This window comes from Marmota marmota, unplaced genomic scaffold (assembly GCF_001458135.2).
Source record: "Marmota marmota marmota unplaced genomic scaffold, marMar, whole genome shotgun sequence".
Lineage (NCBI taxonomy): Eukaryota > Metazoa > Chordata > Mammalia > Rodentia > Sciuridae > Marmota > Marmota marmota.
Window position 1 is genome coordinate 1,361,947 of NW_025999944.1, and position 27,440 is coordinate 1,389,386.

The 27,440-nt window shown below is 43.9% G+C and overlaps 2 protein-coding genes across 5 annotated transcripts in view; one reads left to right on the forward strand and one right to left on the reverse strand.

The window, feature by feature from the left end:
* Positions 1-27,440, reverse strand: part of Msra (methionine sulfoxide reductase A) — a 306,864-nt gene that overhangs the window by 112,374 nt on the left and 167,050 nt on the right. The gene's annotated exons all lie outside the window — the stretch shown is intronic.
* Positions 10,916-13,032, forward strand: LOC107153872 (zinc finger protein 639-like). Its single transcript, XM_048801497.1, has one exon. The coding sequence runs from the start codon at positions 11,417-11,419 to the stop codon at positions 12,872-12,874; it is 1,458 nt and encodes a 485-aa protein (XP_048657454.1). The 5' UTR covers positions 10,916-11,416; the 3' UTR covers positions 12,875-13,032.

Below are 27,440 nucleotides of genomic sequence, written 5' to 3' on the forward strand. Positions count from 1 at the left end.
CCTGGGAACCCTCCAGACACTGCCCCCACCTCTGCAGCCGATTTTGAGCTGTGCTCGTTCCCTATGATAAATCATAAGTGCAAGTGGAACAGCTTTCAGTGAGCTCTGATGGTCCCTCCAGCAGACTGTCAGGCACAAGGGTGGCCTGGGGACACCCAAACTGCGCCATGGTTTGCTGGTGTTTTCCTATGCTGGTTTTTCCTCTTTCGTTCTTATAACCATCTGATGCCGGCAGCGGAGAAGGTAGAAATTCCCATTCCACAAACCCAAAAGCTGAGATTCAAGTAAGGTCAATTGGCTTGAGGTCACAGAGCCAGTGAATTTTGTGCCATAACCTAAATAAAACACCCTCTGACTTCTTGTCCAGAATTCTACTCAGCACATCCCAGGAGAGCAAAAGCAAGGTGCCCATTGGGAACATAAGTTCAGGAAAGGAAAGAAATCTACCAATTATCTTTAACTTTTTTAATATATAATTTCTTTCTGATTGTAGATGCAATAATTGCAAGTGAGATAAAGCTTAGAAAATATGGCAGAAGCACCCAAATATAAAATAAAACCTTCCTGTATTCATGCAACATAAGCACTATAAACTCTTCTTATGCGTCCCTTTCTGAAGGCATCCAAATGCACATGCACAAGCACACCCACGTGCAGTTTCTATGACTGTATCGTGATAGCAGGCTTCCCACTTACCGGTGTACTGAGATTATTTCCCCATGCCACTGAAATTTTCAGAAAACACCACTTAGAATGACTACATAACACTCCATCAGATGGCTGTCCGGTTACTTAGTCAATCATTCCCTGTCATTGGGCATTCAGACTGAATCCTATTTTTATCCCTGAATGTAAGTATTTTTCCACACTTCTAAAGCTGCCAAAAGCCATAGTTATATAAGTTGGAATTTCTAAATCAGTGTTTATAAAAGTTTTAAAATTTCTTGATGGCTAGAGACAAACTGCTTTTCAGTAAAGTTGACCCAATTTTCTTTCCCCATTAGCAGCATATTTAAGGGCCAGATTTGCTCGCTGTTAAATGGTTTTAGACCTTTGCAATTTATAGCTAGAAGTCAGTATTCTATTGTTTCAGTTATAGTGAATTTAATTATTAGTGAGTTAAAAATAAGTTTCATGTTTATTAGTAAATTTCATTCCTTCTTTGCTCTAATTTTTGCCATGCCCTATTTACATTGAGTTATACTTGGTCATTATGTTGATGTTTTATTATTAGTTGGTCATTCCATATAATTTTAATTAAAATACTTTAGTCATTTAAGTTAGCATCGAAACAGATTCTATGCTGACAGAGCAGAAAAAAATGACAGGAGAGAGTCTAGGAAGAACATTCAGCAGGTATAATAATCATGTTATGTAAACCACTTTTGATCTACTTTAAAATCTTATTTTGTCATTTGAAGTGTTGAATGATTTAACTACATAAGCTTGAAAATTCTGAATATTAAAAATGGTAACAGTATGTTATAAATATGACACATGTATCATGTATTCGGTATGAAAAGCATTGAAGCCACACTAGAAATATAAGCAAAAGCTATAAGCAGACTATTCATATAGGAAGAGATAAATGTAAATCAAGACATTCGAAATGCTCAACATCTTTAGATCAAATAAGAGCAAATAGGTGCATATGAAAACACTAGCATACCACCTCTTATTTATTACCATTTGTACAGCCCCTTGAAAGCATGCTGCTATTGTTGAGGACATAGTGGAACCAGTGCCCTTTCTGTCCAGTGACAGGGAAAAGTCCCCATGCCCTATGGGAAAGCCCCCTGGCACACATGGCACGAGCCACTAAGGTGTGCATTCATCTTGATGAACGATCCAGGAAACCTCAAAAGTACAACCCCAAAGGAGGGAAAAGATGTCTGAGGACTCTCATTCCGACCACCATTCTCACAAAGGTGGAGGACTATAAGAAACACAGAAGTCCAAGGAGAGAAATGCTTCATGGAACAGCTGCAAGATGAAATGCAGTAACTATCAAAACCCAGCGTGCTCACCGCAGGGAAAGCTGCTAGTCCTAGAACACCAATAGCCTGGCGGGCACTCGGCCTACTTGGTGCCACTTTGCGCTCACAGCAAGTTTCCTCTACTGTGATAAAGAATATATAACATAACATTAGCCACATAAGACTGAGCCATTTTTAAGTGCACAGCTCAGTGGGGTTCAATACATTCATGGTCCAGCAAACACCACCCACCTCGGGAGCTTCTCATCCTACAAAACCACACCCATTCAACACCAATGCTCCTCCCCTCTCCTGGCCCTGGCACCCCCATCCTACTTTCTTTCTCCATGAATTTGTCTGCTTCAGGTATCTCCATATAAAGTGGAATCATAGGGTATTAGTCTTTTTGTGACGAGCTTATTTCATTTGGTGTGATGTCCTCAAGGTTCATCCAGATGTCAGAATCTCCTTCCTGGTATTTCAGTGTGGGTATGTGTGTGCACGCGCCACATGTTACCCATCCACTCACCCATCAAGACACATGTGGGGTGCCTCCACCTTTCAGCTGCCATGAATAATGCTGTTTTGAAGCGGGGGACATGAACTGTTTGCAAGTGTGCAAGAAAGACATGGTCCCATCTTACAGATGAGGAAACAGTTCTGTCCACAAGTTTTCTCATACAATATCACACAGCTGGTAAGTGGTAGACACAGCCACAAGCCAACTAGGTTTCAAGCTAAGAGGAAGCTTGGGCCCATTCTATGACCCCAAGCCCCTTCAGAACAGAGGAAACTGGAGTCACTAAGAGCAAGCAAACGTCACACAGCAGTGGCTCTGATGAGAAATCACAGCTGGTGGTAGCTGATACCCAGGCTGTCAAAAATATTTTGCAGGATTAGGCTCTTCTTTTGCAACAGCAATATGGGGTCAGGAAAGTTTACCGCTCACCAGCCAATACTTGCAGACACGATCCCCACAGACACAGATGCAGACACTATTTGTGGAGAGGTTTAAAGATGCCTAGTTGTTTAAGAGAAACCACGATCATTCAAATTCAAGGTCCATTTGCATTGACAAACAGTACAGAGATGCCCTTGCCAAACTCACCTTTAAGTTTCTTTACTTTATTTCTCCAAAGTAAAAGAACCTGTGTAAAAATACACAGTGCAAATGATCAAAAGGATTAAGGGACTCCGAACCACTTATGGAAATACCCGCGCTTCGCAGGAGCCAGCCAACGTTACAGGCTCATTTCATTCCAGAGGCCAATCTGCAAATACTGTCTGGTGCTTCCAGAGATAAAAGGCCATATCTTAAAAATATTTCGAGCCGCGTCTTCACATTACATCGTGCAAATAGCACGATAGATGTGACAGGCAAACACACTCGTTAACATCCACAGCAGCAGCCCAGGTGCCTTCGCACTGCTGTTCCAAAATATCTTAAAAGGAAAGATGGGAAAGCAGGAGTGCCCTCTCTGAGCACCTTGCTCTGCTGCCTGACCCCACAGATCCCGAGGAAGGTGAAAGGTACAGAGGCTGGGGGAGGGGCCATTCCTTCCAAGACAAAGTATCCTAGGAGAGATCCCGCTGAGCTGTAGGCACAGGCTGCCAGGTGCCACCCTGACGTGTCTAGGAGCTCAGTTCAGGAGCCCTGTGCCCAGGTGGGCATCCTGGCCACTTGGCAGCTGTGTGGCCTTGGCAAAGCTCTTCTCTGGGCTTTGACTTCTTGACTTCCTTATCTGTAAATGCGGACATTAGTGGTACTTGCCCCAGAGAACTGTTTTGATCCTGAGTTCAATAATCCATGGGAGTGCTGGGGTTGTGGCTCAGTGGGAGAGCGCTTGCCTAGCATGTGTGAGGCATTGGGTTTGATTCTCAACACCACATACAAATAAATAAATGTTCACCCACAATAAAGAAACAAACAAACAAACAAACAAACAAATAAATAAATGTAAACTGTCCATGGGAAGTATTGAGAGCAGCATGAGGCTTCACATACACAAGAACTCCACCAACATTTGCTTTAAATTATTTTTTTTTGTACTAGGAATTATGCCAAGGCCTACTCCTTTTTATTTCTCACTTTGAAATGGGTTCTCACTAAATTGCTGAGGCTGACTTTGAACTTGCAATCCTCCCGCCTCAGCCCACAGAGTCACTGGGATTATAGGCATGCACCACCATGCCCAGCTCACTCAACATTAGCTTTTTATTAACAGCACTGTTAAAATGGATCACTACCATTTCTAGAGCTCATAATGTTTGGAGTCTGGGAATCTGTATGCTTACTGGATTCCCCAGGTGATTCTTAGAAGTGGTGCCGGTTGGAAACCACTGACTAAGACAGCCCACGGACTTCTTAAGGGGTCAACCCTCAACTATGTACCCTGGCACCCCAGTGCATACTGTCTGCAAGGTCAGGAGCACAGGGAGCCCCCAAGGCCTCAGGAGGAGACAGGAAGGAAGGCTGGAGAGGGGAAAGGATGAGGAGGGGCAGAGAGGGAGCAGAGGGGAAGGCAGGAGAAAAGGGGAGGGAGGAGATTCATCTGCCACAGTGAGGAGAAGGAGACTGGTTCCCAGGAGTAGTAGTGCAGATAGCCACCATGGGCATTCTCTAAGCACCATGCGTTGTTCTAGGCTCCTGACGTGCATGGATCGAGTGGACCCACAAACACCCTGGGACAGCTAATATCATTCTCAATTTTTGGAAGAGAAAATTGAGACACAGAAGTAAAGGAAATCTATCTAAAGTCAAACAAATATTAAGTAAGGGACCTGGACTTGAGGAACGCAGGGACACAAAGAGCAGATAGCCCTAGGTGACTCTGGGCAGGTCACATGCATATCAGGACATCAGAGACATCCAGAGGGACAGGGCTCTTATGGATGGAGAAACCAAGGTGGATGGAGGAGAGGGTGGGGCACCCCAGTGAGTTGAATGTGAGGACCAGGTGGGAACTTCAGGGAAGGGTCAGGGGCCAGGCTCGGGCTCTCTGCTGCAGGTGGGGCCCTTGTGTCTCTTACTGTGAGGGTTTCTCAGTGGCCCATCCCTGTGCTGCCAGCTACCGTCAGGTGAAGCAGGAAGCCCAGCCCCTGCCTCAGATGCAGGTGCATTTGGATCCACACACAGCCACCCTAGAGATGACCAAGAGGAATGTTATCACCTCACATCTAGAAAAGCTAAGGCGAAGAGCCCAAGAGCAACTGAGGTGACCGGAACTAGAGTCCACAGTGCTCCAGGACCTGCTGCCTCTCACACACCTGGCCTCTGCCTGGGGCTTCAGGAGCCTTCACCTGGCATCAGGACCCTCCAGCACTGGCACCATCTCTGCCTTGGGTCCCCACACCCTCCCTGATCCAGGCTCCTGTCTACCTGCACCCCCGCTCCCACAGCCCACAGCCCACAAGCCTCTCTCCAGCCAACTGCAGTCCAGACCCAACCTGCTCCTGAGGACCCTCCACCCCTCCTCCTCCAGGAAGCCTTCTGATCCTGGAACCTTCAGAAAAGGCAGATGCCAGAGGAAACACAGTCCATGTGACTTGATGGGACTGACTTTGCTTAGAGTTGGGGTCCTCCATGGAGTCACATCCTTGAGGTCACTCACAAGGTGGCTGTGAGGACTCGAGATGGTGCTAGGCAGCGTCCTGAACCTGGCACACAAAGGGGACTCAAGCAAAGAGATTTTCTTCCAGCCTCAGGCTCAGCCTCCCTGATCCTTCCCGGGATAAGCTCTCTGCAGGGAAAACTTGAATGCTAGCTGTTCCAAGCACCTGCGTAGTCTCCCGCCCAGTGAGACCTGGAGAAAGGCACCCTGACGGCAGCTCTTCTCTGCTGTCCCCAGGACTGAGCATACAATAGGCTGTTAATAAAAACACCAGAATGGGAGGATGCATTAACTGATCTTCTCACCACTCACTCAGCTTTCATCTGGACAGGGTCCTGACCCCCATGTGGACCCCAGCCCACTCACCTGCCTGAGGACCAGACCCCGGTGGAATCAGGCATGCACACAGTGCTCCGCCTCTCTGCCCCTCGCCTCTGAAGTCCACTTAGACCTCGCAGTACACCCTAAGACAGACATAGCCACCACCCGGAGACACAGCGAAGGCCGTAACATTCGTTCACTGTGTGGCCAACAGGGTGTTTTAGTTATTCATGGATCTACGAAAACTCACTGAATGCCTACAAAATTACACACACAGGCCAAGTGTCGGGGATGATGACGAAAGTCATTGTGGTGACAACAAACATCTCTTGTCCCATGGGTGCTGCCCATTCAGGGAAGGAACTGCTCTTTCACATAAAACGACCTGATCTAGTTTATTTATCCTACAGGCCAGACAGAGGGGAGAAGTGAGCTACCGTCGACTATTTTTCATTAAATAATAACCACTTTTCAACGCCCCTCATCTTTTCCCTGCCAACCAGACTCATCCAAACCGCTAAACCAAATCAAAGAGCACGCAAAAAGATCCAGGTGTCTGAAGGAAGAGGGAGCGGGTGGGTGAATAGAACTCCCCTTCCCATAGAAGATCCAAAACACTACTTTCCTCTTGCTAATTAACTACAAAGAGGTAAGACGTCAGCTCAGTGTCATCTCCAGCTCCTGCAGATGGAAAATGTGATTTCCAACAATGTACTCATTATAAAAAAAAAACCCTAATACATCAAAATTGGATGCCCTGTGGAGTTCATTATAGGATTTGAGGAGTGTCTATACTGTCATTTTATCTTGGCTTTTTTTCTTTTGTCTCATCAGTCACTTAAAGTGTCCGACGAGAAATGTAAGCTTTAAAAAGCATCCTATTCAGTGAAAAGTAGGAAAAACACTATGTGAGCAATTGTAATTTTTTTCCTTTTTTTTTTTTTTGTCCACCATGGGGAGACATGCTGGGGAGCTGAGAACCCACTGGTGTATGTTTTATACGGATGGATCACTCAGTGGATATTCTCTCAGAGAAAGGCTATAGACACAGTTGAACACTTGATCAAGAAAATTCCTCAAGAAAGCAGTCAAATGTAACTATTGATTCTTGGTGCCAGGAGAGGTTCCCAGTGCTACCAAGGTAACTAGCAGGTAAAGATTGGTAACTAGCATAGGAGTGAGCAGCCCGCTGGCACGCAGCCTGCTGATGATAGAGGCTGGTCTTCACCCTGTTGAACCATTATTTCCAGGATGTGAAACACATGAAGGATCCATGGGTGGGGGCTGATTGACGTCTGTCTTCCAGACTAGCACCTGCCCTCACCCTACTATGACATAGGCAGGCAGGACTAGATGTCAGCCAAACCAACCTGCCCAGTACAGACGGCAGTAACCTCGCTGCCAAGGGAACAAGTACAGTTTTACCTAATGGCCAAGGTACTGCACACTGAGAAAGTGTCTCCTTGAGGCTACTGACTTACAGCACCACGTCTGAAGCGAGGCCCATGGGTACCCTATCAGGGGGCCACGGGACAAGAGTGTTTTACAACTCTATGCCTCAGAATTGGTTGTGGAATGTTTTGAGATGGACTTTCACACCCACCCCTACATCCCCGCTGGAATTCTGATACAGCAGATCTGAGGCCAGGCCTGGGTGTGTGCACTCTCACCAACTCTGTGGGCACTTCTGACGCACATCTGGGAAGGAAAGCTGTGAATCTTGGTGCTTGAAATACGAGGCAGAGGAAACTCAAGACGATTTTTTTTAACAAAAATCTCAGAATTCTCTGTGTCCCAAAAGGTCACCTAGCTAAATGCTTTGTCGTCTTCCACCCCACTGAGACAAGCAGATGACCATTTCTGGACAGGGCTCATACCACTTCACAAAGTAGTGCATGCCACTGTTGGACTCTCTCAACTGCTAGGAACTTCTGCCTTTTGGAGTCAAATCTGCCTTATACGCTGGGTCCAACTTGTGCCTCTTGGAGTCTATTCACTCCTCCGCTGTGGCTCTCGAGAAGGCTCAAGTCTCAGGGCTCTGTGGGGCAGTTCAGTGGACACTGACTTATAGTCAGAAGACATAAATTTGAGGGCACAAATTGCCAGAGAATCCTCTTTACTTCTCTTAGTCATAAGGTGCTCCTATGTAAAGCAGGAATTCTAATACCTGTTCTACTATCTCAGAGCATGGTAGTGATCCACTGGTGGATAAGGGAGAGCACTTTGGGGACTTCCTGTAGTGATTAGGACTGTCCCTCATCACTAGTGTCTAAGTATGTATTATTAGTACCATATACCAAGGTGACCGGTAAGCCACCCATAATGGAACTTCATGATCAACAGCCAGACACTGTCAGGGAGGTGGGGTCTGCGTTGACACCACCAGAACAGCATGACTGCTCTCAGATGGGCTTCCCTGGGTGAGCCATCAGGGGTCAGTTTTTTCCTAAAAGTGTCATTCCAACTTAGAAGACAGTTGAGAACCCCTGAAATCATGATAACAGAAGTCCTTAAAGCCAAGTCTGATGTCTTTTCATATTCATCAAAAACATTCTCAACCCTTACTAACACAGATGAGAAAAGCACCTTATCGAGCCCACCATTACCAACATCAAGGCTGCCTGCTGCACCCAGGAGAGCTCCCTCAAGTCTCCAGGACAATGAAAACTGCCTATTCATTCTGTACCTAAACCACATAACAGCTACTTTTTAAGTTGATGTGGTGGCTGCATATTCTCCCACCTTGATGGCACAGTGCTTACAGATATGCCACACAGGAGTGGTGCAGAAGGGCCATCCAGGAGGAATGGCTGTGCCTTATGTAGACATCTAAATCCATTAATATGAATACAATTACTTGGTTGGTCTAAATATTTTTGAGAAGAACAGAACTAAGGGCCAAGCCTTTCGATTTATTCACAACTTAGCTGCAAGTGGAAATATTGTTGGTGGTTTGAAAAACATCTTGGTTCTGCCTGCCTATTCAGTACCAAAAAGTTCCACTGAATTTGTACCAAACCATTCCCCCGAAAAAAATATCTACCAGCTTTATCTCAAAAGCATGTCAACCACACAAGCAACCAAGGTACAATAAGTATATAATTGACTCTGTAAATGTCAAGCAGAAGCTCTTCAGAAAATCTTCACAGGATCAAACAAGCTGATTCGAGCAATTCAGTCCACTATAGTCTAACCCAGGTATTCTCAGGGATGGTGCTGTCACGTCCAAAAGGGCAAAAATTGGTTCTTAAGGGACAAAAATGTCTTGTATGTCAAAATAGTTGTGGCCCTCTGAAGGGTCACAGTACATAAACTGACAGATAGTGACATCTGTGATGTTAAAATTTAATGAAAGGGGGCTGACGGACACAAGGAAGAAATGTCTGAGAGTTGCTCCTTTTGTAAAGTTGAGAAGCATGGATCTAACTGATCTAATCTGCCAGTAGAATTGAAACAGGGACAGGACCAACCACAACTCTTAAGCCACTTCCAGGTGGAGTCACACGTGACCTCACAGAGGAGGGCTTTGCTCCTTAGGTTCTCAGTGAGCCCAAGAGCCTCGGGCCTCACTCTTGGGTGCAGCTAACACAACAGGGAGTGAGACAGTTCCTCACCCGAGAAGCTCACGGCCCAGAAGGACAGCAGTCCTAAATGGAATGTCCAGCATGAAGCAGTGACTTCCAGGAGAGGGGTGCGCAGGAGGACACCTGCCTGCCGTCTGAGAGGACTTCTGGGGAAAGATGAGCCCAGCGCTCTTGGCACTGAGCGCTGCAGTAGCCTTTGTGAGCCCTGAGTCTCTCAGTCTTGAGGACTTCACCCTTGAAGGGCATCCAAATAGTCAATACAAACATGGGGAGCATTTATTAGGCTCCATACCTTGACCTACGATTATTACTTCAACTTCAGAAGGAAACAAGGCCCTGAGCAAAAGCTTTCGTATGTAGGAATTATCTATTAAATCTTCATTGTAGTGCCATATTATGTCCATTTTACAGATGAAGAGGCCAAGCCTCAATGAGGTAGAATCATTCGCTAACTTCAGGCCTCGCAGCAGGTAGCAGAGCCCAGCAGGTTTAAGCCACAGCTCCAACCTGGCCGTTGATTCCATAGTCTCATGCTCTCCTGCATAAACACCCGCATTAAGGGAACCACTAAATTATTGCCACCATAGCTTCCTATAGAGTCAAACTCAGCTGTAATTAGATTGATATTGGGAATCTTTTAGTCTTGATTAGTGTATCTTTGATGATAGCCAGTAATTAATTTAGGAGCCCAAAGACATGCCCTGAGAAACACACCAAATGGTTCCACCACGCCAAGGGCATTGGCGGTGCAGTCGGAGGCTGACTAGGAAGAATTTCTCAACTTCTCTGTATCTCAGGTCCCTCGTCCACACAGCAGTTATTATAAAATGCCCAAAAGGCAAGCTGGGAGGATTACACTGCGGGTACATGTGCACGCACACTAACATGTACACATACACACAGGTGGTGTTAACTGTAATACCTATTTCTTCTGCTCATTCTCTCCATCCCAGCCCAACAATGCAGGAATTTAAGACATGAGCCTCTGGTCTTGGCTACATGCACAGGACGAGGACAGTTATATAAGAAATTCAAAGACACGTGACATGAAGAGCCTACCCTCGGGAGACTCAGGAGAACACTAACAAGGTAAAACATGCAGGTGCCACAGGAGAGTACAGAGAAGCCATCTGGAAGTCTGGAAAGGAAGAGGACAGGAAGGTTCCATCGAGGGAGAGCATCTAGCTGGATGTTGGAAAATGGGTACCACTGAGACACACAACTGGGAGTGAGGATGTTCAGCTCTGTTTCTATTAAAATTAATTTAAATGCATTAGGAGAAAACCCAATAAAAGGGAGTGATTTTAAATATGCTATCAAATGAGGTTTGGGTAAGACTACTTCGAAAGATTGGGAAGTATGGTGTCAGGTGCTGGGACAGAGCAAATCAGTCTGTGTTTAATGGTGACAAAGTTTCAGATCTGGGCCGCGCAGCCTGGGCCTGGGGCCTAGCCGGCTGGGCTTGGGGCGCGCGGGAGGGAGAGGGCCGGTCCTGACAGAGCGCCCTGGAGCGCGAGGGCCTGAGCGGCGTCGCCCGCCGCCTGCGGCCCTCTCTGCCCGCGCTCGGCCGCAGCCACCTCATCTGTGCCTGGGCCGGCTGGGGCCCGGGGAAACGTTTTTTTTAGGTGACGGTCTTCCTCTCCTTACAATTGTTGGCCGAGAAAGAACTGGAAACAAGATGTAACTTGGTGGTGGCAGTGCTTAGCCATGAAGATGTACCCACATACAGTTAGAGTTATTCAATGTCCAGGAATCAGAAGACATGTATTTGCATCTCTGGTTTTGCCATTTCTTAGTTGACTTGACTTTCACTGAGTATGTTTCTTCATCAGTAAAATTGAGGTATTTTTTTTACCACCTGTGGAAACTTTGTAATTCATTTTTCCTCACTGAAATATTAAGAATTATACCAAATTGAAAAGATATGAATGAGTATCCTAAAAAAAGAAAAAGGAAGACTTTACACCCTTCTCGTTATTCAGATTCCTCTGGAATAAGCAGAATTGCAGATGGATTCAATGGGATTTTTTCTGATCATTGTTACAGTGTCTGCTCTATGAGACAGCCAGACTTAAAATATTTTGACAACAAAGATGATGATTCTGATACCGAGACATCAAATGACTTGCCAAAATTTGCAGATGGAATCAAGGCCAGAAACAGAAATCAGAACTATCTGGTTCCCAGTCCTGTGCTTAGAATTATAGACCACACTGCCTTTTCTGCAGAAAAATCTGCTGATGTAGAAATTTGTGATGAAGAGTGTGATTCACCCGAATCAATCAACCAGCAAACTCAAGAGGAGAGTCCTATAGAAGTTCACACCGCTGAAGATGTCCCCATTGCTGTAGAAGTGCATGCCATTTCTGAGGATTATGACATAGAGACAGAAAACAATTCCTCTGAGAGCCTCCAAGACCAAACTGATGAAGAACCACCAGCTAAGCTTTGTAAAATTCTTGACAAGAGCCAAGCTTTGAATGTGACTGCTCAGCAGAAATGGCCTTTACTGAGAGCTAATAGCAGTGGCCTCTATAAATGTGAACTTTGTGAATTCAATAGTAAATATTTTTCTGATTTAAAACAGCATATGATCCTGAAGCATAAACGTACCGATTCAAATGTGTGTCGAGTATGTAAGGAAAGCTTCTCTACCAATATGCTTCTGATTGAACATGCCAAACTACACGAAGAAGATCCCTACATTTGTAAATACTGCGATTACAGGACAGTAATTTTTGAGAACCTCAGCCAGCACATTGCAGACACCCACTTTAGTGATCACCTGTATTGGTGTGAGCAGTGTGACGTGCAGTTCTCCTCAAGCAGCGAACTCTACCTGCATTTCCAGGAGCACAGCTGTGATGAACAGTACTTGTGTCAGTTCTGTGAACATGAAACAAATGATCCAGAAGACTTGCATAGCCATGTTGTAAATGAGCATGCGTGTAAATTAATAGAACTAAGCGATAAGTATAACAATGGAGAACACGGACAATACAGCCTCTTAAGCAAAATTACCTTTGACAAATGTAAGAACTTCTTTGTGTGTCAAGTATGTGGTTTTCGGAGTAGACTTCATACAAATGTTAACAGGCATGTTGCTATTGAACATACTAAAATATTTCCTCATGTTTGTGATGACTGTGGGAAAGGCTTTTCAAGTATGCTAGAATATTGCAAGCATTTAAATTCACATCTATCTGAAGGGATTTATTTATGTCAATATTGCGAATATTCAACAGGACAGATTGAAGATCTTAAAATTCATCTAGATTTCAAGCATTCGGCTGACTTGCCTCATAAATGTAGTGACTGCTTGATGAGGTTTGGAAATGAAAGGGAAGTAATAAGTCACCTTCCAGTCCATGAAACAACTTGATTATTCTCTTTATTTTGATTTACATAATGTTTTTGTGAAATAATAAATTCAACCTTTTTTTTTGAGATGTTAAAATGGGTAATTTTAAAAACATGAGATTTGCCTTTTAACAAGTAACATTTTCCAGTATGTAATTATACCTTAATTGTGGTATTCAATTGCATGGTAGTATATAGTTTTAATCATTCTTGGTGACTGTAATTTGGTGTCTTGCATGTGGTTCAATTTTATGAATTGAGAAGAAACATGTACTGAAAAAAAAAAAAAGTTTCAGATCTGCAAGATGAAACAGGTTCTGGAGATGGACAGCGGTTGCAACAACTATTCGAATGCACTTAATACAGTCGCTCTTCCCTTATCTGTGAGGGGTATACCCCCAGACCACCAATTGACGCCCGAAACCTTGAATAGTACTGAACACTGTATATACTATATTTTTCCCATATATACTTTACCTATGATAAAGTTTAATTTATAAATTAGGCACTGCAGGAGATTTACAATAAAAACAACAAAATAGAACAATTATAACAATACACGGTAATAGAACTGCCAATATAAGTACTTTTGTGCTAAGGGGCCATTATGAGGTAAAATAAAGGTTACTTAAACACAAGCAGTGTGACACAGTGACAGTCAATCTGATAACCATAACAGCTAGTGAGTTACTAATGGGTGGGTAGCATATACAGTGTGGATATGCTGGACAAAGGGGCAGATGACACATGTACTAGCAGGACGGTGGTGCAACAGAAGAGTGTACGATTTCATCACACTCCCCAGAGCAGCACACAACACAACATTTATGAATTGTTTATTTCTGGAATCTTGTACTTAATATTTTTGGACTGTGGCTGATCATGAATAACTGAAACCACAGAAAGTAAAAACCAAGGATAAGGGGTGAACTACTGAACTACCAAAATGTAAAAATGACTAAATTGGTAAATTTTATGTTATGTATATTTTACCACAATTAAAAAAGAAAAGAAAGGTTTGGGGAGGAACACATCAAAGTCCAGATGAATTCTGCGCTCAGATTGCTACACAAGTATCTTCAATTTTTTTGATTGTTATGGCACCAATGACAATAACAAAAGTCGCAGGCAGCACTCACTGTGAGGTGCAGTTCTAAGTGGCTTCCGTATCAACTTAATCCTCCCAATAAGCCAACAAAGGAGGCACTTTTATTGCACCCATTTCACAGATGAGGACAACAGGCATAAAGACATCAATTGATCACAATCACAACACCAAAAAGAGAGCCGAGTCAGAATCCAGGCCTAAATATGCCAGCCCCCTTCGTCCCAGGCTATGCTGAGAAAATGGAGGAGGCCGTCCAAGCAGGGGACCACTGGCTTGGATCCCAACACATGCACAAGAATATCTACTTATTTAAGTTTTAAAAAATGAAGGTTTCTGTGGAGATTTTTTAAATGATTAATTGAGATTCTGACTAATCAGCTACAAGGCAAGAAAAGCAGTGGGTAAGACATCCCCCCCTTCCTGGAGCTCAGGATGCTGTTGAAGTGTGGGAGCATGCAAGTCAATCCGCACTGGCAACCGCGGGAAGGGCTGGCTCCAAGTGCTGGCAGGAGGACCGTCCTCTTCCCAACAAGTGTGAAGGTGGCTCAGGGGTCAGCCAGTAGTGGTGTGCAATTTTTATATGACAAAATATAGGATTAAGTGTGTCACTGGAATCTAAGAGACTGTCTGGATGCATCTTGCATGGTTTATTGGAAAGATAACTTGAAGAAACCTTTACCAAGCAAAGAGAAAGGAGTGTGTGTGTGTATGATGTGAAGACGTGCATAAACAACGTCTGCACTGAGCACTGGATCTGGCCAGCCTTCCAGGAAAGTCTCCTGGGCTAGGTTTAAGGAGCTCCTGGAGCTATGAATGGGGCCTTCTTCTCTTTGATCTTCAAGGGGAGCCTACAAATCCTGTGTATTTTCTAGGGAGCAACACTGGTCTCCATTCCCCCTTTTCCTGCAGAGGGTGGGGAAAGCAGTTAGTCAAATAAAATCCAAGTCTCCTCAACAAACTATGGACAGAAGCAGTAAAGATAGGGAAGCAGCTTGCCTTTCCACATTTTTGTTGGAGAATTCATCCTGAACTCCAGGATCAACAGTACAGAGTCAGTGGCCAGAAAGTGAGCTGGAAAGAGCTGCGCTATTCAAGATTCATTTAGCAACCATGTGGGGGGCACTTGGGTGATGTCAGAGTCCACAGATGGAGATGCCAATTTCAAGGGCATCTCCATGGCTCTCTGATTAGAGAACAGTCAGGCCCAGTGTCACCATGGCAGCTTCTGTCACCTGGGAGTGCAGAGACAACAAGGCTGGACACTAAGAGGGGAGAGAATGGATACCTGTCCCCAAAGACAATGATGCTGGCAAATGTGCTCCTCACTGGAGATGCTAATATCAGAAAGCATCTGGCTAGATGAGTTGCGTGCGTAGCTTTCATCTTGCAGCTACCCATTGTAGAGGTCAGTCGAAATTATTTCCTTGACTGCCAAAACAGCTAGTGGAAATGGTTCAAAGTGTCTTCAAAAAATAAATTTCAAGCTGCAGGTAAATCAGTAATGATTTCTGTACCAGGTTCTCCATCCTGGCTCTCTTGCAAATCACGGCAATGTGCTTGCCGGTTACTCACTGCTGAGGTTGGTGAGGGGACGATGTTTGTGAAGCTTGTTGGTTTTCGTCGATGAAAGGTTTTTGATTAGTACAAATTATAAATTATTACCATTCATTAAAAAGAACAAACGGATTATTTCAGCTCCTAATGCATCTCTGACATCCGCATGCTACTGCACAGGAGGAGGGTGGGGCAGCCCACATTCTCTTCACAGCACCACCATGGAACAAAACGACACTCCTCCACCTTGCACAGAACACTTCAGAGCAGTCTGAAAAACCTGAAAAGTAAGTTCCACATTTCTTTGTCCTTTTATCTAAAAAGCAGGGAAAATATAATTAGAAATGTGGCTAAGAAGCCTCACTATTGTGCTTGGTGATAAGCTTCAGATGCTTGGATCCCAGCTCGATAATGGCCGTGGTCTTGATCGGTGCCCCTGTACAAAGCAGGCTCCTGCTTCACAGACAGGGTGGGGTCAAGGTTTCTGGCCCAGAGAACAAAGTACAATTCCCCACAGAGGAGCCACTCCATAGAGCACGGTCATTGTGCAGATTTGATACCATTTTCCCCTGTAGCACATGCCAGGAATTGTCCCTTAAAGACCGTTTCTTATCTCTAACACTTGCCTAAGGTGTGTGGTGTGCAGTCCTCGCTGCACTTGCATTGTTCAGGTCTCTGCTTCCACAAAATCTTCAGAGTGAAAGCCACGTGTGCCCGCCACGTGTGCCTGCCACGTGTGCCCGTGAGTGCTGCACTGTTGTCAAGGTCGGTCGGCCCAGGCTGCTGTGCACCATCATCCCTGTGGGCGGCTGTTGGAAGGTGATGTTTGTGTCTTCTCTACTTGTTTTGTTAAATCAATCCTTTTTAATAAATAAGTTAAACTTTGTTTTTCAACATTTCCAGTGGGGAAGTGCAGGGCAGAAGAGGTAAGGGGAAGAGGAGACAGAGAAAGAACTTGTACATACTGATTTAGAGTAAGTGATTTAGAGCTATTTTGACTTATTGGTGATTGCAGGAGAAAGTGCTTTTTACTTTGATTAATAAATGTTATGGTTTGGATCTGGAATGTCCTCAAAGGCTTGTGCATTTAAAGGCTTGGTCCCCAGTGCAGTGATGTCCAGAGGTGGGCTTTCAGGAAGTGTCTGCATCATGAGGGGTCTGACCTCTCAGTGGATTAGACTCTTGGGGGGATGACTCCTTTGAGTGGACTACCGAAAGAGAGTGGGAACTGTATGCAGGTGGGGTATGATTGGAGGGAGTAGGTCACTGGGGACACACCCTAGGGGACTATACTTGTTCCTGGCCCCTTCCTCCTGCCCTCTGCTTCCAGCTCCATAGTGGAGGTGGTGTCCTCTACCACACCCTCTGCCAGGACATTCTGCCTTGTCGCAGGCCCAGAGCAATGGAGCCAGCTGACCATGCACTGAAGCCTCTGAAACAATGAGTAAAAATAATCTCTCCTCCCCAAGTTGTTACTGTCAGGTATTTTGTCACAGTGACAGAAAGCTGACTAACATAACAAATTTATGGAGATGATATTCACATGCTTCTAATTCACCCCCTGAAAATGCACAGCTCAAGTGGCTTTCAGAATGTCCCCAGAGCTGGGCAACTATTACTGAGGCAGGAGAGAAGAAACAGAAGGATAGGCCAAAAGAAGACAAAAAGGAGGACAAGGAAATAAACTTTCCACCTGACGTTCTGCAGACCTTTCCAGGCCTGGCACTCGCAGGTCAGCTTTTCTTCCAGGCCTGGCACTCCCACGTTTCTGGGAAATCTGTAAGTCTTCGAGTTACTGGAAATTCACCCACTTGTTAAAGTTACCTTGTGCACTGTTAATTAGCCCACATAATAAATAGATTAAGCAAAGAGAGATACACTATTTAAAGAAACGTATAATGTAGGGGATTTTCCAACATCGTCTACTGATCAGATAATGGAGACCATGTCAGCCTAAGGATCCTGAGTATGAGCAGACCACCACAGACCATCCTGGGATCACCAGACTGATGTCATCCCCACACCTACCCACACTCACACCTCACCAAGCTTTCCTTTTAAACGAAGAACTTGAGAACCCCCAAAGCACCCCTCACTCTCCAGATGTACTCTCTTGAATGTGTATTCCTTGCTTTCTTTAACCAATCTCTGTGCCTCTATTTGATACTTCCTTAAGTTCACTTCTGCAACATTTGTCAAGATCACCACTTGCCTGAGTTGAGGTCTCCGTCTCTGGGAACTCCTCGGACCTCCTTGGGCAACATTACCAGAGTCAGTTTTAAAGCATTGTCATCACTCCACCAGCCTCTCAAAACAATGGGAAAAAGGAGTAACACTCCAGACACTTTCTACAAGTTGGTATAACTTAATATTAAAATCAGATGAGGACAGTATAAAAAAGAAAAATTGTAGGCCAATCTCATTAATGAACCAAGATGCAAACTCTACATCAAAATTAACAGCAAACTAAACCCAGCAATGCATTTAAAAGCTAAAGCCCAAGGTAATTCAGGTTCATCCGAAAAATGTAATCAAAATCATTACCAAGATTTTTTTCATGAAAGCTGATTCTAAAATGAATGGAAGAGCAAATGGCTGAAATGACCAAGACGTTCCTGAAATGCTAATGGAAAGACCGGCCTTACCAAATACATCACTGATAACTAAGACAGTGCTTTGGTGCCACAATAGATACCAGAGCTAAGGAACAAAGCGAAGAGCCCTGAGAGAGACCTGTGCAAATATGAACACTAAGCATATGACAAGAGACTCTATTGTAGATCTAGCAACTGACAATTCATCAAAATGAAAACAAAATTAGACCCCTACATAATAAAAATTAATTCTATTCATGTTAAAAAGTTTAATGTAAAAGATGAAACTCCTTTTGTCTTATAGAAGCCAACTAAGGAATATTCCTTATTTGTGATCCTAGGTTAGCAAAGACACAAATCTAGGCAAGATACAAAATATAAAACTATAAAGAAAAAGATTAATAAATTTAATCACTCTAAAATTAAGAACTTCTGCTCATCAAAAGACACAAAAAAAGAATTTTTAAAAAGAAAGCCACCAAAGATAAGAAAAATATTTGTTATCATGTTAAGTGTCAAAGAATATACTCCTTAATCAAGAAGGAAAAGCAAAAATATAAATAGAATAATTAGCAACAGATATAAATAGGAATTTCACAGAAGAGAAACATGAATGGCCAAATACATATGAAAACTATTAGTAATCATGAGAACGCAAATTAAAACCATAAAAGGATACCATTTTAAATCACAGAGTCAGCATAAATAAATAAATAAATAAATAAATAAAAATAACCTGAAATAGGGACATCCTAGCGTGGGAATCAAAAGCTGAGTGTACTCTATCATCCAAAAATCTAGGAGCTGAGAGACACATGTACCTAGGCGTTTGGAGGCATGAACACGTGCACAAACAGCATAGTTTATGACAGAAAAGAATGGAAACAACCTAATGTCCATCTGTGGAAAATAGAAAGATAAATGTTTATAGCCATTCCAGAACAGGCACTCAGCAGGGGGAAAAAAAGAAAGAAAGAAAAATACATTAAAAGTACATTCCACCAGTAAAGATGAATCTCAGGGACAAATGTTGAATGATAAAAATAATACATGAGAGAATGTATAGAGTACAGCTCCACCTTGAAACTGGTTTGAACAGACAAAACTAAAGACAGATGTGGCAGGACCACAAAGACAAACAAAGGCCACTGAGTGCTCCATTCACATAGAGGCCACTTCTGGGAAGAAAGCAAGAGGCTGCGAGGAGACGGCGGACAAAGGCGGCGCTGTTATGGGTAAAGTCCTAGCTTTTAAATTGAGCAAAGGGCTCATTTTTTACTAAGTTTTCAATTTAAATTCACTTCATAATTCCTTTCATGAGTCAAATATCTAATTTCCTTTGAAGACAAATACCTGTAATAGCCCTAGATGATCTTATCTCTTATATCTCTTCTGACAAAAGAAACTATGTGTGTTAGCCTTTATCTTTCATTTAAGAACAAGTCATTCCTAACACTTTGCCTGGGCATTTAATTATACGCACAAATACACAAATCAGCTGCTAGTTAGTCTACTGAGTTTTCTTGTGTTATACCTTTCAAATCTAGAACTAAAATGATCATTTTCATCACAGAGGCCACATCCAAACCTTTTCTCCCCATTCAATTAAGATTTATCCTTTAGAAGCCTTCCAAATAACAAAAGTTAAAGCATGGTTTGAAGGCTGCTCACTAATTCTCGGAGGTTCTCTGCCAGGAAGCTAAATGTGACTGCCTTTTTCTGCAGCAAACCTGAAAATAAACTGGGAAACTAAGCCGAAGCAATGCCTTCATGGAAAGACTAGATTAATTAAAAACCAGGCCTTGAATGGGAGTTGTGATGTTGGTGTTGATGAGGTACTTCTGAGAACACTGCAACTCCTCTTCCTGCCTTTGGCCTGCTTCAGGCCAGGAAGCTTGGAGTGGGAGAGGGTGCGCTTGGTATGTTTGGATCTGGAGTATCTCCCAGAGCCTCCTGTTGAGAAGAGGGGCTGTGGGGAAGGGGTTAGATCATTAGGGTTCTGACCTCATCCACTGACAGCCGAATGGACTCCTGGGAGGTGGGACCTTGCTGGGGTCATGCCCTGGAAGGGTCTGTCTTCTCTCCCACCCTTTGTACTCCCACCCCCACCTCTGTCTCTCTACCCCCCAGCTGCCGAGAGCAGAGCAGCTTTCCTCTACCACACCTTCCCGCCATCTTGCCTCACCTAAGGCCCAGAGCAGAGGGACCAGCTGACTACATGGATAGAATCCTCCGAAACTGTGAGCCAAAATAAATCTTTCCTCCTCTCAGTTGCTACTGTCAAGTGCTTTGGTCACAGCAACAAGAGAGAATTGACGCCGTTGTCTCCCTCACTCTGTTTTATCCACTTTCTCTCTCCCTTTATCTCTCCAAGGCTGAGCCCAGAGTGAAAGGTGAAAGCAGAAAGAGAGTCCAGGCTTATGTGGTGGGTGACACTTGTCAGATGGTGTTAGGGGCTGAATTGTGTCCCCCTCCCCAATTTATATGCTTAAGTCCTAACCCCCTAGGACCTCCGAATGAAAGTGGATTTAGACACAGGGTCTTTAAAGAGTCATTAAAGCAGGCACTGATCAATATGGCTGGCGTTCATACAAGAGGAGATCAGGATACAGACACACAGAGGGATGGCCATGTGAGGACACAGGGAGAAGAAGGTGGTAGGCCCTGAGGAGAGGTTTCAGAGAACAGCAGCTTTGATGACACCTTGACTTGGATTTCCGGCTTCCATGTCTATGAGAAAATCAATTTCTGTTGTTTAAGCTGCTGAGACTGTGCCAACTGTCACGCAGCTTGGGCAGAACACTCACCTGGTATGCAGCGTCCCTCACAAGGTGGTAAACACACAATCAAAGCTTCTTTTCCTCCCTGCATGAGTCTGGGGGCTTCTGGTGGGAAGAAGCCTCCAGGAATTTCTGGCAGTTGTTCCCTTGAGGTGGTCAGGCCTGTCCTTTCTGCTCCAACTGGCTGCTCACAGCATCCCTACCTGCTCTTCAACCTCTGGGACTTCCAGCAACCTACCCCATAGGTCTTCGGTCAGGACCCCTCTGCACACACCCCCCATCAGTAGTTCTCTTGGGAGAGATACTTTTTTAAGTTCTCAGGGTGGCTCCACACCACAAGGTCAATTCTAGAAGACAACACTTTGTCCCACACAGGTGGAAGCCCAGCCAGGCCCTGCCCAGCTGTGGTTCTCTTTCCAGGGCGCCAGGCCCTTCTTGCCACAGCCTTAGCCTTTATCCTTGCCAGGCAAGAGTGAGACACTCATCCTTACATTCCCAAGCTCTGGGAGCATATGGTAAGTTCCACAGTTGCACTCCTTAAAGCCCCGCCGCTTGGCTTGAGGTAATGAGGCATCCTCTGCTTCACCCCTCTCCTTAGGTTTCGGGGGGAAGATGCCTAATTCTCCAACAGCTCCTCAAAGAAATCTCCTCAACTCTTCAAACCCCTCTGTCTAAGGCTGATTTAAAGGATTCTACAACTTCCTAGATGACCTGTGCAACTGGCCTGAAGGTACCCAAGGAATGCTCAGCTTGGCACCTCCTCCTGGCTTCAGGCTCAGGGGTCTGCTGACTTTGGTGCACAGAACTTCTAGTTCCACCGGGCTTCCTGCTGCCCACCCACGAGAAGATATGAAGGGCTCTCTTGGTAGAAGTGACTGAGAGACTAGAACCAGACACACGCTCAGGAAAGGGCTGCTGGCCGCCTCCCTGCATGTCCCCACACTCTGCAGTCTCAGTTTCACTTCAGTCTAGCTGGACAGTTGTCCCAGAGCTGTTCCCCATTTCCCAGTTAACAAGGTGGAATGACTGGCCTGGGATTCACTGGGGGAAGAGCCCTGGGATCTGGCCTTCTTAAGGAACTGGAGGTAAGTGCATTCTGAAGCCCGGGTGTCTAAGGTCTGAGCCTTCTGCACAGCAGCTCGCTACTGAACACTCCTCAGGCAGAGTCTACCTGTGCTGGTCTCCGAGTGAGTGACCGAGCTGGGGTCACGCAGAGACTTGGGAAGACGGAAGGCAACTGAGGTTGTTTGTTATCTTTTTGAGCTATTTTTAAATATACTTTAGCATCTGTGGGGAATTATCCAATGCCACAAGATTACATGTATGCTGTTTGCCTCATGATTTGACCCCATTTTCCTTTCCAGCCAGTCCTTCCCATCACTTTCCTCAGGGGTCACCCTCTCCTGACACTGTTCCTCACAAGTGCCAGTCTTCAATCAGGCTCCCTCCTCCCCATCTGCCCTGCTCCTGGTGACACCTTCCAAACTCCAGCCAGGAATCACCTTTCACTACTCCAAATCCTTGGAGATCTCCACCTAAATCTGTCTTGGAGACCTCAGCATTTTCTACCTTAAACCTGAATTATCTTCTCTGCTCTCCTCAATGATGAGCTTCTTGAATTACAATAGTTATATTTTATGGACCATTGTCCCTTCATTAGTACCACACTGACAAGTAAGTAGATGGCCATTTGATAAACAAGGAAAGAATATCAGTGGCACCATGTACGTAACTTATTCTTCAGTGACAGAAAAGACTGACAAAGAAGGTTAAGTCATACGCTTGACTCATAGGTTTGATTTCACAGTCATTTTGCAGTAAAACAAAGTCATAATTATTACTTTTTTTTCAGAAAGTGAAAATATGTTTAGAAACATTTTAAAAATCTGCAAGTCCCCATGAGCAAATCATATCTTCATATCAAATCCATCGTAACAAATAAGATAAATTATATCATCATAAGGCAGCACTTTCTTTTGTGAGCCTGGTATTTACTAATTTATTTATTTTAGTTTTGCTTTGTTTTGATTTTAACTTTTGTACAGCAATGGGTAGGATGTCTAAAGGCCTACACTACTCTTCACTTACTCCTCTTGGAAGGTCTCAGAAAACAAACTTTTGTATCCAAATTGATGTTTCACATCACAATCCTATTGCATTTTAAAATTTTTATTTTTTATGGAGAGTGGTTTTAGTCACATATCTTCAAATGAAATAGGATTAAGAAGAAAGGACTTTAGTTTGTATGTGTATAAAAAGAAAAGTATACAGAATGAACACGTCTGGGGTGTTACCCATCACCAGCTACTTTAACATGATCATCTAAATATGCACTTAAATCAGCATCTTGTATGTTCTCTAAGCACTGCCAACACTGGTTCAGGCCAGCACTCTTGGCTATCCATCCCACAGCTATGCCCACACACATTTTCCTTGCTTATAGGGTACCCCTTCAGTTTGGGCAGTCGGGAATTCTGGGCAGGCAGGGACCTCCAGTGTATCAAGGAAGTCTTGACTGTTCTCTTATTGGTCATTAGATTCCCCTTTTCAGAGTTTGGTTTAGACACAGCCACGTGAAACAATTTCAGCCAATAGATATAAGGACATGCCTTTTGGAGGACTTTCAGGAAATTCATCTCCCCCTCACCAAAGGACACAAAAAATGGAGAGTGAATCCTCTTTTCCTTGCAATGGATATTTATGTTGGGAAATTGATGCATGAAACCGTGGCAGCCATCCAGAGCCAGCAAGGGACACTGCCAAAGCTGGGAATGGCAGAGTAGCAAGATAGAAACTAAATTCTTGACTTTTTTTTTCTTTTCTTAGCTATTGAATTAACTACCCTCCTCTGGATCTGAATTAACTACCCTTCTCTGTTCTTTTCTCTGGATTTCTTGACCTTTGGTTATGTTAAAATTTAAAAAAAAAGGATATATTCCTATCCTTAAGCCAATTTTAGTTGCAATTTCTGTTACTTGGAGCCAAAAGTATTCTAAATAATCTACATATTAGATTTCATTAAATCCTCACATCAGTGATATAAAGCAGGCATTTCTTTTCTTTCTTTTTTTTTAATAAAAAAGAAGCAAATAAAATAGTAAAAAATTTAAATGGCTGTACCAAAGTCACATGCCTGTAAATGGCACTGCTGGATCTGAAACCAGGTCTGATTCCAAATTTGGTGTTTCTTCCAATGAAACTCAAGGACACACATAAAAAGCCTACAAATCACACGATGTCCTCAACAATTCACAGGCCACCAGGTCATCTTGGGAACAGAGTTGCTGCGGGGGCAAGAGCTGCTTCTATCAAAGACTCAGATTGAGACTGAATCACTTAACATTTCCCAATTATCAGATGCACAGTCTTCATCTATAATTCCAAGCAAGAAAATTCAAGACAAACAGATGAACATATTAAGTGCCTCTTCTTGCGCACAATTATTTGGCACTGTGTGAATACAACACAGACCAGATATTACCTGGTTCTTGAGGAATTCCTTCCCCTGATAATCTGAGTCATAAATATTGGAAACAGCTAAAGAAGTACACTTGGGATTACATCAGAAGTGGCATACATGACACCAATGATGGCACTGGTTGTTTCACTGGCATGGGACTAAAGAGTAGTGTGGATCCTGCAAAAAGATGTCAAATGTCACTTAGTAAACTGTTAATATAATTTTTTATTATAAAAAAAAGGCAATTTTATGCATTCAACCTTGCTAGGCCTGGGATGCCTAGAAAGCAGGGAAAAAAAACGCACACATGCACACGCACATGCACACCCACACACACGCACACACACACATATTTGAACTAGTGGGAGTGTGGGAGATGTAAACCAGCCACAGAAATCAGAGGAGGGGTGCTGAGGTAGGAGAACTTGTGCAGAAGGGAGAAGAGCACCCAGGATATTGCACATAAACCCATAGGATCAGGAAGAGTCACCCTAAAGAGGAGGTGCCTCGCCTGAGTTCTCAGTAGGAATCAGCTTTGCTATTAATTTCGTAAACCTCTGAGAATTGTATTTCTAAATGGATGCTCATACTTTCCCCTATTGTCACCCATGTCATGTGTCTGGACAGCCAGCTGTTTCATATTAATTAATGCACTTAGCAGAGTGCAGTAGCTACACAGAACATCTGCAGTGCATGCCTCCATCATCACCCCATCCATCAAGGCAAGAATCATTATCTTTCAGTAATGAAGAGACAGAGGTTCCAACAGGTACCCAACATAGTCATTCAGTAGTAGAGCCTAGAAAAAATTAGGCAGGAAGTAAGAAGAAAACAATAGTGGGATCCCCATAGAATCAATGATCTAACTGTTCTTTGTAAAACTAACTCAACCACAAAGGGAAAAATAATTTCTTTGCACTGTGAGGCAAAAATCTCCTCTGACTACTGAGCATGCTCAAGGAGACCACCATTGCTGCCTGTCTGAACCACCCCAATGGTGCCCGTAAGCCTGCAGCTCCACTAAACTTCAAGGACCACGACAGAAGTGAAATTAGCCAGATGGAGTTTGGAGATGTCTTGTTCCTTCCTTGTCTTAAGGTGCCCATTAGACACCTTTAACAGTGCCATAAAGCTCTGTGCCCACGAACAAGCCACGTTAGCATGATCTTCCAGGAGCTGCTGTGTCACTTGGTGAGGGAGGGGGCACAAACAACTTGGAAATTGCAGCAGACTCTGCCAGCTCTTCCCCCATGTCGACTTCCTTTTCCAGAAGCCCAGCTTCACCCCACTTCTGGCTTCCCTGGCTATGAGTGTGGCCATCTGATTGAGTTTCTGCCCTATTTTGACCAAGACTATGAGATCTTTGTCTTTCAAATTTATTTTTATTAACAAGTAAAATTTGTAGATGTTTGTGGTATATAGCATGATGCTTTGAGACATGTATACATTGTAGAATGGCTAAATCAAGCTAATTAGCAAATAAATACATTGCCTTACATACTTATAAAGAGTTCTTAATGCAAAAAAAAAAAAAATGCCAGTAAGTAGCCAAAGACCTATCAATGATATGGCCCTCCACTTCTAGAAAGACGACAAGTAGCTGAGAGTGTATGCAATGGTACTGAGATGAGGCCCTTTGACTCACAGAAATTAGTATGTTTGACCTAATATCAGAAAGCCTGGTCTCATGTTATGCCTTCTGTCAAGGGACAAAGCAAGAAGACAACACTGGCATCAGACTCAGCAAATTACCCTTTATCGATATGATAAGAAAGCACAGACATTGAACCAAAGAGTAGTAGGACCAGAAAAGGCTGGAGAAACTTTCTTCCTCAATAAGGAGATTGAGATAAAGAAACTTTGGCCAGAGAGGTTGAATGATCTTCCTGAGGTCACTCTCTGAGCTCTTGGTGAGAGAACGTGGAGTGAGGTCGGGAATGCTAACTCTGGGACCTGTGTTCTTTGGCTCTGACAGCATGGAGGGAAAATCAAACTTAACCTCAGAAATAGACCTGTACATATGCTTTCATTAGCTAAATTATGCTAAGGAGAAAGAGATGAGACTTAAAATTATTACCATCTTAAGTTTGCTAGGATGCATTTTATAAGACCAATTTCATTGAGCTTAAAAATTATTAAAGATATCTTTAAAACATTGTTCTAATTTCTCATATTAATCCATTGCTGTTATTAATAACAACCTAGGCCTCAAGTAATGAGGTAATACTTTCTTATTTAGAAAAGCTAACAGATTATTTATAATCATCATAATGGTAATACACTTTCAATTACAGAGGGAAAAAAAATCAAATCCCTTTTAATTTTATCTTTCTTAACCCTGAAGGATATTTCTTCCAGATTTCATCAGCTGATACAATTCAGATTTTTTTTTTATAAGTCCTTTCTTTATTGCTTAAAGGGAGCTGTAAATCAAATGTAGACCTCAGGAGGGTGGGACAGAGGGGGAGAAGGAGGGAGAGTTCATTTGCTTATTAGGTTCTCATAAAAAATGGAGAATAACAAGCAGATCTAAATCTCCCCGGCTGAAGCCTTGTATTAGTTGCTGCTGAAACATTAGAGACGTTTCCTAGAGACAAACTGCAATCACCCTGACGTGGGTCATCTCGCAGACACGCGTGCCGCTCCGGCTGATGAGATGTTATTACTAAAGGAAGAGATGGCTACAAATTAAAGCAAGCCCTGCTTAATCACATTAATCCAAAGCAAGTCAAAGGCTTCAATTTTCGAAATAATTTCGGGCTTAATGCCTTGGAGATGGGCAGCCCGCTCCATTGAGGCAGCAGCTGGTCCAATTTAAGCTGCATTGTGAGGCCGGAATTGTCAGGTCCTTACAGAAACAAGGAAGCCTGACAGTTTTCAGGACGAACCAAAACTGCTGAGACAAAGGAAATCGCAAGAAACTGAAAGGCCCTGAAACCATCACCAGCGGCCCCTGTTGGGCGATTAGCGGGCTCCCGGCGCCCGGCGTCCTGCGTCCTGCGCTCACTGCGCCTGCGCGCCCGCCAGCAGCTGCCGCACAGAGCCCGAGCCCCACCCCCTCCCTAGATGGTGTTAGCATCTGCATATCAGAG

Bases quoted from the DNA above. Each gene is read 5' to 3' on its own strand.
- LOC107153872 (XM_048801497.1), top strand. From the start codon at position 11,417: ATGAATGAGTATCCTAAAAAAAGAAAAAGGAAGACTTTACACCCTTCT.